Source organism: Felis catus, chromosome B4 (assembly GCF_018350175.1).
Source record: "Felis catus isolate Fca126 chromosome B4, F.catus_Fca126_mat1.0, whole genome shotgun sequence".
Classification (NCBI taxonomy): domain Eukaryota; kingdom Metazoa; phylum Chordata; class Mammalia; order Carnivora; family Felidae; genus Felis; species Felis catus.
In genome coordinates, this window is record NC_058374.1 from 28,252,861 (window position 1) to 28,265,020 (window position 12,160).

At 44.7% G+C, this 12,160-nt stretch overlaps 1 protein-coding gene across 27 annotated transcripts in view; it reads left to right on the top strand.

Annotated features, from left to right (window-relative positions):
- Positions 1-12,160, top strand: part of SVIL (supervillin) — a 234,045-nt gene that overhangs the window by 194,143 nt on the left and 27,742 nt on the right. For all 27 annotated transcript variants that reach the window (XM_045061074.1, XM_045061078.1, XM_045061072.1 and 24 more), the window contains 5 exons: positions 5,183-5,330; positions 7,388-7,477; positions 7,568-7,654; positions 9,144-9,321; positions 11,671-11,843. In XM_045061074.1, the coding sequence (XP_044917009.1) occupies positions 5,183-5,330; positions 7,388-7,477; positions 7,568-7,654; positions 9,144-9,321; positions 11,671-11,843 (676 nt within the window). The remainder of the gene's footprint in view (positions 1-5,182; positions 5,331-7,387; positions 7,478-7,567; positions 7,655-9,143; positions 9,322-11,670; positions 11,844-12,160) is intronic.

The following is a 12,160-nucleotide window of genomic DNA, read 5'->3' on the forward strand; positions in this document are numbered from 1 at the left end:
ATCAACTGAGCCACCCAGGTGGGATTGATCTATTTATCTGTTTGGTTTTTTCTTAATTACTGTAACTTTACAGTAAATCTTAAAATCAGGTAGGGTCAGTCCTCCAACTTCATTCTTCTCCTTCAATATTGTATTGGCTATTTTGGATCTTTTCCCTCTCCATATAAACTTTAGAATCAGTTCGTCAGTATCCACAAGGTGACTTGCTGGGATTTTTATTGAAATTGTACCAAATTGTAGGAAGAACTGGCATCTGTAAGAAGTTGGAAAGAACTCGCATCTTGACAATATTGCAGCTTCCAATCCATGAACATGGGATATCTCTCCATATATTTTTAAGTTTTAAGAAAAATGCCATTTACCACGGGTAGTTTATGTTTAATCACTTCAACATTAAAATAGGCTTAAAAATCTATATTTTTGTATCTTGACAACTTTCCCAGATAAATATTTTATGTACCAACCTTTTAGCATTAGCTCATCAGTGTTCTCTGAGACTCCTTTCCTCCTGCAGTCCTGGTATCTGTGTTCACTAATGCAGAGGCTCAGAAAAGAAAACAGAGCATTACAACAGCACACACGTTCTGTCTAAATGGACCATTTGTCTCTGTTGGGCTTTAACACACATTTCCTTCTTCCTCACATGCCTCCCAACTGTACCAGAATAAGATTTCCCTGTATTCCCCTCCCTTCATCTTAGTCCCTGGTAGATGTGGCAAGACCACGTTATGGTTACTTTGAGGTCTAAGCCTAGTTGTGGTCTTTTTCATATTTTGTTCAGGCCACTTGAGGCTGCATGCACTAATGAGGTACTGAAATCACCAAAGGAGGGGGCAAAGTCATATTTCTTTTAACAGTACACAGAATTCGAAATGGTGATAGCATTTTTTAAAAGCAAGAAGTACTGATTTGTTACTTTGCCTTATTTTTACTACTTCATCTGTGCTCTTATAATTTCTTCCAACACTGTAGTTTACCTAGATGTGAATAAGATAAAAATTTAAAAGCCAGATCACAGTATTTCCTAACCATGAAGCTCTCTAGTTGTGTTAATGGGAGAGTAGTAATCCTATTAAAGCGTGGTAGATCTGTTTCTTACCGTTATCACCGGTCAGCAACATGTGGGAAGATCTGTACTAGGCATTTTCAGTAGGTATACAGAATAGTGCCATAACCTGAAAACATTCTTGCAGATTGACTCTTTACATAATTTCAAGTTGTGTACTACCAAATCTCTGTCCATCCCTGAGACCTGCCTTGCTTCCCAACTGTTTCGCTTGTTACACTGCCTTCTATACACACACACACACACACACACACACACACACACACACACACACACACTGTTCCTTACCCTCCCTGTCTCCATGTCTGGGCACCACCTTCATGGGATCTGCATTTGAAAGAGTGAAGGACAAGGCAGGTGGGCTTCTATTCCTTTTCTTCCCCAATTTTCTCATGATTCCAGCCAATCTACACAAGCCTGGAAAATTGTACAATACTTATTAGGATACAATACTACTCCCTTCTCTAAACAAGGAAAAAAACCTTAGAAGGGAAAACCAAGACAAGACAATAATGAAATTTAAAGCTAAAAAAGTAAATGGACAAAGATGTGTATCTTGTTTTCACATTTTGAGTTCAAAGTTTAATAGCAACTTTTGAGAAACTGTATTTTTTCAGTGAATCAATAAGCTGTATACCCCATTAGAGCCATCTGAAGTCAGATAAAGCAAGTAGGGACCCTAAACCAATTTCAATAACTGGCAAAGTTAAAATAAAACTTTTAGAGAGGCAAAAGCTTTTACATTTAATCTTAATATTGAGAAGGGAGTGAAAAAAATACTCTATAATAAAGATACGGCAAACTGCTGGAAGCTTTAAGTCCTACAACAGCTGTATCATTCCAGGGCTCATATCCACCACGTTCTTCCAGAAGCTCCAGGGGAATCTGAGTGCTTTGGGAGATGGAGTTGTTGATTCGGGGATGCCATTTTTTTGAGTCATGAACCACACCCAGGACTTTGGAGATGTGTCACCAAGTTCACCAGAACTGGTGATATCTGGGTCTTTGGAGAAGCAAACTTTCTTGGTGCTTCATATGCTTTTTCGAAACGCTTTAAGCCAAGTGCTATATTGATTTGATTAAAATTCATTCCTGAAACTTCATTTTCAAAGAAAACGTATTATCTTTTTTGAATTTTGACGAGGTCTTCCTGGCATAGTTTATTTAATAAGGGTATGTGATTGAGAGACTTCCTTGGAATGAGGGTCATCCCCCCAGTCATGAGTGGGAAAGTGAAGGAAAAGGCTTTTTAACTTTTGGATAATATTTTATTTGGATAAAATTTAAAACTGATAAAAAAAAAGTTACTGTCATAGGGCACTGTCATCTACTCCTTACCAAAGCCACCAACTGTTGGCACTTTCTGGCTGCCCCCACTCATGTCTCCTTTCCTCCCTCAACCCCAGCCCCCACTGCTGACTTCCTCCTGTCCCCTTCTGTCTCCTATGCATATACATGATTTTATATATATATATATATATAAATGATATATACATGATTTTATATATATATATAGTTTGGGCTACCCTAATACTATATACTGAGTGGCTTATAAATAGAAATTGATTTCTCACAGTTCTGGAAGCTGAAAGTTCAAGATCAAGGTGTCCGTAGATTCAGTGTCTACTGAGAGCCCTCTTGCTGGTTCTTGGACGACCATCTGCTCCTCACATGGTGGAAGGGGCAGGGGGGCTCTGTGGGGTGTCCTTTATAAGGGCATTACTCCTCTTCAGGAGGGCTCCACCTTCATGACCTAACTCCTCCCAAAGGCCTCACCTCCTAATATGTCACACGGGGGCTTAGGTTTCAATGTATGAGATTTGGGGGCATATACTCAGTCTGGCTTACTTCCATAACCACAGTAATGTGATCCAGATGAGGACATTCAACACTGATGCAATGTTTAATCCACAGCCCATTTCCAACTGTGTCCATTCCCCCCCACCTTCCACCCCAACCGTGTCCCTTTTAGCCCCCACCCCACCCCGTCTAGGATCCAAGCCAGGATCAGGCATTGTTTTTAGTTGTCCTATCTCTTCAGGAAAAGGGTGTGTTTTTTTTTTTTTTAACCTAAATTACCAAGGATCTCAAAATCCCTTCTGGCAGTGATTGCTCTGTAGAAGACGTCTATAAAAGATTCACAAACTAGATGTTGGACAAGTCCATGTTCATGGCTGAAACCATATGTTGTCAGGGCAGATGTGGTTTTATGTACATCTTTTCTGGACAGGAGGGAAGGAACCCTCTCCTGCATCAGCCTCCATCATTCCAGTGTTTTAGGAGGATGAACTGTGCCCATCTCTGCTTTCTTGCTGAATGAATCTGGAAGTTATTTTCTGCTGGTCAGTTAACGGAATCTAATTGGCCACAGTGGGATGGGCTGTGTGGAGGGACAGAATCTGACATACTGCCCCTCGGGGGTCTCCCGGTTTTCCCACAAGGGAAGAGTTGCTGGGGAGACTGCCAGCAGAGGCTAAGGCAAGCTTATCTGTAGCTTACAAGCAAAGGCCCCGGCAGGAAGGGCACACCTCGGGTCTGAGAAAAGGCTGAGGTGAAAGCAAATGCACAAAGCCAGGAGGCCACGCCAGTGTTAGAACCCCTGCCGTGGGAGCCATCCTGGGGCGGACAGCCAGCAGGGAAGCTCCTTCTGCTTGGGAGGAGGCTTTTCCTCTCTGCCCTCCTCAACACTCGCTCCCACAGCACCTGCCCCTGCTTCTCTCCCCGGCCCGTGCCCCCTGCCACTGGATACATTTCCAATTTTATCAAAACAAATTGTCAAAAAAATTTAAAGACACTTCTCTTGAACTTTCCCGCTCATGATTCGCGCAAGGACCCTAAATCCAAGTCGCTCTCGGAGAGGGGTTTGGTAGTGAGAGGAAAGCATCACGGAGGAGGAGAAGGGAAAGCTAACTCTGTCCTACCACCCCTGAAGGCCTCCCGCCCCAGTGTCCCCCACCACCATCATCCACACCCTCTGTCCCTGGCCGACCCCTTCCCCTGCACTGGCCCCGAGTGTCCTGAGCCCGGCCTTCTGCTGCTTCCCTTCATCTCAGCCCACCCCTCTCTGGAGGCCCCTCTCCTGGCCTCCCTCAGTCCCCCTAAGCCTCTTTCCCCCAGACCAAATGAGTCCAGTGGCTTAGAAACTAAAGAGGCAGGTATCTTTCAGTTAGAAGCTTTTGAAAATATTTTTTAGGTGGAAATGTTTTTCTATATGTAGATTATGTCTATAGTACAATTTATCCTCAGTGTCAGATATACGAGGGCCTAAAAGTCACTTTCATGGGCTGAACTGCCTAGCTGCCCATGTAACATAGTTGTCTCAGAAGAAGCATGCTGAGTTCCAGAAAACCCTCTTGTAGCATACTTTATTCCTAATCAGCTTTCTCTCCTTCATAATTGACCGTGTTCCTCATGAACTCAAGTGGATGAGATTTTCTGGATTGACCATGTGTTTTGTAACTATATAGGGATAAAATTTCCTAATCAGCCAAGTTTAGCTAGGTAAAACATACCAACTTTATAATTGTTTTAATGTTTATTTTTGAGAGAGAGAGAGAGAGAGAGAGAGAGAGAGAGAGAGAGAGACAGAGTGTGAGTGGGGGAGGGGCAGAGAGAGAGGGAGACACAGAATCCGAAGCAGGCTCCAGGCTCTGACTGGTCACAGAGCCCGGTGCGGGGCTCGAACTCGCATGAGATAATGAGATAATGACCTGAGCCCAAGTCGGACGCTTAACCAAACTGACTGAGCCACCTATGCAGCCCAGAACAGAGCAACTTTAAAACCCTGAGAAATTCATGGCACGAAGACAGTCTATTTTTGTTGATTTTTCCCAAGTATCATTTTGGTGTTCCAGTATTCCAAACAAACGAGTGGGGAAAAAAAAAGAAAAATCACAGTTTTAACCTAAATTTTCATTATTCTTGATGGCGATCTCTGACCCAAGCTGGAAGTAGGGAAGCCAAACCTGCTTCCGATAGAACAGTGACAGACGTTTGTGGAGAGTGTAGCCCTCCTGTTTGTTTGCCTGACTTTCGGCTCACGCAATGCCACCTGCTAAAATTCACGTCTCTGTCATTTCCCTCTCCCCTTTCCTCCCCGGTACACTTTACAAACAGCGGGTCACAGAAAGTCGGGAGAGCCAGATGACTATCGAAGAGAGGAAGCACCTCATCACTGTGAGAGAAGAAGCCTGGAAGACCAAAGGCAAGGGAGCAGCCAACGACTCCACCCAGTTCACGGTGGCCGGCAGGATGGTGAAGAAAGGTCAGAGCGGGGGGAGGGGTGGACATGCTCCGCGTGTGCGCGTGGGTTCGGGTGTGCATCAACCCTCAACTTGTTCTCTGTGTTGAAGAGTCTCTTATGGTTTGCCTCCCTCTCTGTTTTAAACTATTTTTCCCCTTCCCTTTCCTCTGTGGTCTCCTGTTAAGTTTGTCACATTCCACATCCTAGTGAAAACATGATATCTGTCTTTTCTCTGGCTGACTTATTGGTGTCATTTAAATTTACATGTCCTCCCTCCTAAGGAAAAACCCTGGTCTTTAGTTGGGATAGAGATGTCTCACTGCTAGGAGCTCTCGTGCGGCTGCCTGAACGGATGGCAGGGGGCGCCCCGACGGTGCAGAGGGCCAGGTTTCCAGGAGTTGGGGCCCCTCTGCTCCCTTCGGCATTCGTGATCTCTGTGCTAAGGGACTCTTCCCTCTCCTGTGCATCCTGTTAGTAGGTGATGGCGAGCTGCACCTGTACTGCCTGTGATAATAACTTTTACTTTATTATCTCTCAAAAATAAATTGATAATAAATAATAAATAATAAATTGCTTCCTCACTGATAGAAACCTTCGGCAGGTCGGGTTATTGAAGTAAATTTTTAAATTTTTATTGACATCATCAAGCAAATACAGGTACCTGCCGAGAAATATTTTTAGAATATCACCTAAGACTGAAACTTTAAACTACATTGCAGTATTTTTCATTGAAAATTTTATGCTGTTCCACATCCCTCTCCAGCTAACAGGAGGAAGGAGCAGAGCAATTCATTCATTCATTTTTCCTTGTAAGCGACAGGCACCTAGTTACCTATTCTCCAGATGCGGTTCTCTGAGGGGTGCTGAAAGGGCAATGTCATCTGACGATTTCATATTTATTACAAGTGAATACTGTGAACATTAACATTTCATTCTGTTCTCCATAAATGCACCGGTTCCTTTCCTTATCAATCCCTTCTACCTAGGCGAGGAACAAAGTGCTCATCTTTGCCTTTATTAAGGTTTCTTGTCCCAACCAGATACCTTCTCTGTGCTGGAATCTCTTTCTTTCATTCTTTACACCATACACACACACACACACACACACACACACACACACACACACACATATGTACATATGTGTGTATATATGTATAGTTTATCTTAGAGCTAGTTATATATTTTATATATTATATATATATATATTTTTTTTTTTTTTTGAGTTAGAGTTAGAGTGGGGAAGGGGCAGAGAGAGAGAGAATCCTAAGCAGGCTCCATACTGCCAGTGCAGAGCCCAATGTGGGGCTTGAACTCACAAACCATGAGATCATGACCTGAGCCGAAGTTGGATGCTTAACCGGCTGAGCCACCCAGGCGCCCCACCTTTACACTCTTAAAAGATTCCCCACTCTGCTTCTTGGTAAATAGATGTGCAAGCATATAGCTAGTTCCCAGCCACACCCCAGATGGATGTGACCCTTCAACAACATAAATCAATTTAAGTGTAACCTCTTCTGTGTCTTTCTTCTAAAAGGTTAGCACTCCTTGGGCTATTGCTCAATAAAATCACACTCCGAAGGATGCCGCAAAGGCCACACTGCCCCCACCGCTTCCCCGCCTGCGGGAAAACTCCAGTGTGAGGGGCCACGAGCCCGCTACTGTGACACGGCCCTTTCTCCACTTCTTCTATGGGACACGGTGCAGATATACTTCCTCTTGAACCACCTCCACCGCCTCAAAGGGGCTTCAGAACCCACCACTCCGTTTGTTCAAGTATATTCTGATGCCTCTTGTACACTCTTATTCCATTTACAGATTATGGGCATATGTTCTCACATTGTCCTCATTGTAGTAGCTTCTCACCTATTCTAGTCCCTAGAAACTATAAAATTCTATCCACATTTGCAGTGGTCCTACATAGTCATGGCACCTGCCGAACGCACGCGCGCGTGCACATTCGCGCATGTGTGTAAGTTCTAGAAGTTGTAAAATCTACATTGGGACTAATAGCCAGCAGGGTCCTGGGAATCTCCAGAAATGATCCAGAGATACTGAATCGCCCCTTTGATGTTCTACAGGTTTGGCATCACCCACTGCCATAACTCCAGTGGCATCTCCTATTTGCAATAAAACGAGGGGCACCACGCCAGTGTCTAAACCCTTGGAAGGTAAGTCACTGAGGTACCCAATTGTACCAGTGGGTCTCATATCAGAAGAGTGCGAGTCGCAGCTCTCATGGATGGTTTCCGCTTGCCTAGATATCGAAGCCAGACCAGACATGCAGTTGGAATCGGACCTGAAGTTGGACAGACTGGAAACCTTTCTAAGAAGGCTGAATAACAAAGGTACATACCAGAAGCTGGAGGGAAGCTTCGGTTTTCATGCTTAGAGCACTCTGTGGTGCAGATTTCAATGAGCAGCTAAGGGAACCTAAAAAAAAAAAAACAAACCTGCTCCTCTCTCAAAATCTCCAAATCACAAATCTGATTGCTTCTTCTTCTCAGCTAAATTGCCTTCTTTCGACTTGACTTCATCAATTAAAAGCGAAAGCATGATCTTTCTTATCATGTTAAAAAGGAAGTCAAGAATGATTGGGTTACCAAGGTCTGATTCACTTCATAATGTACTAGATTGGGGACCCCCAATAAGGTTGGCTTCTGAGTCTCAATCTTTGGGATGTCATCCAGTCAGGACTGTGAACTTGGTAATGTTGGCTCTTATACTTGAAAGCAGGTATTACACACAATCGACATGATCTTAGGCCTGATGGAATTTAAATAGTATATATCAGTTTCTAATAAGGTAGCAGCTGACATATCTTATTGCAAGTGATTTCTGCATAAATATGGAATAAATATTTCAATACAAAAGTTCATGAAGTATACAAAGCAAAAGAATAATATGCAGAAATAGCCTCATCTCTTAATAAAAATGTCCAGTACTTGAAACTGATCAAATACTAAGCACTAGGAGTCACTACTATTGACAGTGACCCCCTAATAGGTTGGAAATAATACAGAAAAGCACTTTATACCCGAAACATAAAAGTGTAATGTAATAACTAAACTGGCAAGGCAAGACATTCAAGCAACTCAAAGCTTACTATGTATCTGTGACTGTGATCTAGCCCAGGGGTCAGTAAACTAATCCAGCTTTCCACCTGTTTTTGTTCCTGAAGTTTTATTGGAATGAAACCATGCTCATTTGTTCATGTATTGTCAGCAGTCACTTTTTTTTTTTCAACATTTATTTATTTTTGGGACAGAGAGAGACAGAGCATGAACGGGGGAGGGGCAGAGAGAGAGGGAGACACAGAATCGGAAACAGGCTCCAGGCTCCGAGCCGTCAGCACAGAGCCCGATGCGGGGCTCGAACTCACGGACCGCGAGATCGTGACCTGGCTGAAGTCGGACGCTTAACCGACTGCGCCACCCAGGCGCCCCTAACTTTTGCACAGCAGAGCTGATGCATGCAACACATCATATAGCCTCCCATGCAGAGCCAGAAATATTTACTACGTGACCCTTTACAGAAAAAGTTTTTACCGATTCCTGATCTAGAATTAGGCCGAGGCTGGCTCTGCCTCCAGTAGCAAAAGGAACAAGTACCTGCCTCCTACCGCTGTCATGGTGCCAGCTGTTTTCAGATGAGAAGTCCTCTTACAACAAGTCCAATAAGGCCCAGGAAGCATCCACATAGCCCTGGGCATCACCACCATGTTTCTCCACTCCTGGAATGTGGGTGGGGGAATCATTTTTAAGCTATCGGGAGGCGTAGTTGGAGTAGTGTTTTTACACGAATCTGACGTCATTTATTTGCTGCACTTGTTCATAGTTGGTGGGATGCAGGAAACTGTACTCACGGTCACCGGCAAATCTGTTAAAGAGGTGATGAAGTTGGACGATGACGAAACCTTTGCCAGGTTTTACCGCAGCATGGACTACACTCTACCGAGAAGCCCCGTGGAGCTGGACGAGGACTTCGATGTCATTTTCGACCCTTACGCCCCTAAGTGAGTTATTTTAGTTTCTATCTTTCACCCACAGAGATCGGATTCCTACCTCGGCCTTCACACAGCACTTCCACGAGGGTCTTCTCTCACTGTATCTCCTTCTACGACTAGAACTCATTACAGCCAAATTGTTATTCTCCAGAGCCAGCCACGTGGCACCATGGGGTAGGGAAAACACGGGCACTCCAGAGCGAATGTGCGCCCAGGCAGGAGATCTGGCATACACAGCGTGTGCCACACGTTTGCTCTGGCCCGTTAAAAATAATGTCACTGGATTTGTTACATAATTGATTCTTGTTTTGTAGATTTTTAGGTACTGCCCCCACCCCTCAATTTAGCAAAGATTTCTATACCTTTCACTTACTCCTCGCTCTGAAAAAATTTTGGATCACATGGGCTCAAACTAATACAACTAACTAGAACATCAGTAAAGCATGTTATTTAACTTCCAATAATTTATGAAATTAATAGGCCCGACAGTCTTCTCTCTGATGTCCAAGGGTCTCTTTTCACACAGGATCATGGCTAACCCACCTCAGGAAAGCAGGTATGGTGTTAGGATTCCTTCACTGCAGGTGCCAGAAAGAAGCCCAAGTCAAACTGACTGTGGCAAAAGAAAGGTGGGGAGGGATTTACGGGTTCACTCGCTGAAAAGTGCAGGTGTGAATTCGGGTTCCAGAGGCTCCTCAGAATGAAGTCTCTCTCTTTTCCATTTTCCGTGGGGCTGCTTTGCTCCAGCCAAGCTATCACCGCGTTGCGGGAGTTGCCCACCCCAGCTGTGGAATTTTCGGCTCCGTGGCCACCCCAGCATAGGTTGCTTCTCTTCCCAGTTGTTCCTTCCAGCACAGGTTCCAGGCTTGATTTTCTAGGGTCTGAGCCCAGCCCTACAGCGGTCATTGTGGCCAAGGGACTGGAAGATGCCAGGTGCCCCAGAGCTGGTCTCTGGATGCCCTTCAGAGCCAGAGCCAGAGTCCAGGTACTCTTATCGGAAACCGGGGAGCATATATGCTGGCCAGGCTAAGCCCACAGCTACCGACCACATCTGTCTATTCCCCACAGATTGTCAGAGTGACAGTCTCTTCTAGAAGTCTGTGTGGTTATCCTACATTTTTCCTTAAGCTGCTCCTGATGCATTTGTTGCATATTTCCATTTTGTCAGTTTTTTTCTATCTTAAGAAAATAATGAACAGGGGCACATGGGTGGTTCAGTAGTTGGGTCGACTCTTAATTTCAGCTCAGGTCACGATCTCACGGTTCATGGGTTCGAGCCCCATGTCGGGCTCTGCGCTGGCAGCTCAGAGCCTGCGTGGGATTCTCTCTCCCTCTCTCTTTGTCCCTCCCCCACTCACATACACACCTGCGTGTTCTCTCTCTCTCTCTCTCTCTCTCTCTCTCTCTCTCTCTCTCTCTCTCTCTCTCTCAAAATAAATAAATAAGCTTAAACATTTTTTTAAATGAAGAATTTTCCATTTCCCACCTTTAAATGATATTTTATGTATTTGCACACATGGCTATTTAATCATTTCTCATCTTCTCCCATCCCAGATGTCACTGCTTAAGTCATTATATATAAACATATATACATCGACGTTTATGCACACACACACAGAGGACAATGTTATATATTATACGATAGCACAGAGACCGTGCAGTTGGAAGTCAAGAGCAGCAGCAGAATCTGTTAGGAAACCGTGTGACTGGCCCACCCACCTCCCCGTGTCTGCTCTGCCCCAGAGAGCTCAGTGTGTGTATGGCGGTTACAGTTGGTTTCGTGGACTTACTTTATTTCAACATATTCTTCAAAGTTGTGGTTATTTTTCAGAAAGGCGCAAAGGGCTGAGAGGAGGCTAGTTAAGAGGGGAGTTCATAAGGAAACTGGAAACCTGTTGTGTCAAGAGAAAGTTTAGTATGGAGGAAAGAGAATTAAGTCGAGAAGCAAGGGCTGGCTGTAAATCCCTGAAGGGCTCACCAGGGACAGAAATACATGTGTGTAATATTCCAACAGGAATATTAGGAAGAGTCCGTGGGTTTGATGAGGGTGGGGAAGAACTTCCCACCCTTCAGAGCCATCGAGTAATGGAATGAGTTGCCGCATGAGGCACCAGACGTGCCCCCAGGCAGAGACCACAGGGCGTGGTGTGGGGAGAGCCTCTGGGATTTTGGATCAATCTCCATCTCCAAGATTCTGTCTCCAGGTCAGGGAGTGGCGGGCAGGAGGGGGAGTTGTAAGACTTACAACAAAATCAGGAAGTGACATTGCAGAGACCGTCGCTTCGGGTCAGAGACCCCCAAATAAACCAGGTGTGGGTGATACGCAGGCCGAGGTCACAGCTCCACTTTGCTCCCCAGGTTGACCTCCTCTGTGGCCGAGCACAAGCGCGCAGTAAGGCCCAAGCGCCGGGTTCAGGCTTCCAAAAATCCCTTGAAAATGCTGGCAGCCAGAGAAGATCTCCTTCAGGAATACACGGAGCAGAGATTAAACGTTGCCTTCATGGAGTCAAAGCGGATGAAAGTAGAAAAGAGTGAGTATGTGGAACCACCACCCTACCCCTGCTTCGGAACTGGTGATTAGGTGATTTGAACCCTCTTTTTCTGCCTTGCTAAGGCCAATAATGTGCTCAAAAGACACTCGTCACATAAAAATGAGTAAGTTTGCACACACATGTGCTGTGCACACCTGCCTGGAATTTAAAGGCTTTTCCCAGAAATTCATCTGTTCCCTTGGTTAACTTAAATTATCCTGCTTGGTTGACTTTTCTTTCAAGAGATTGGAAAAGGACGTTTCTGGGCTTTGTAATTGAACCCATTTTCAGCTCTGCAGAGCCCAAACGTAGTCACT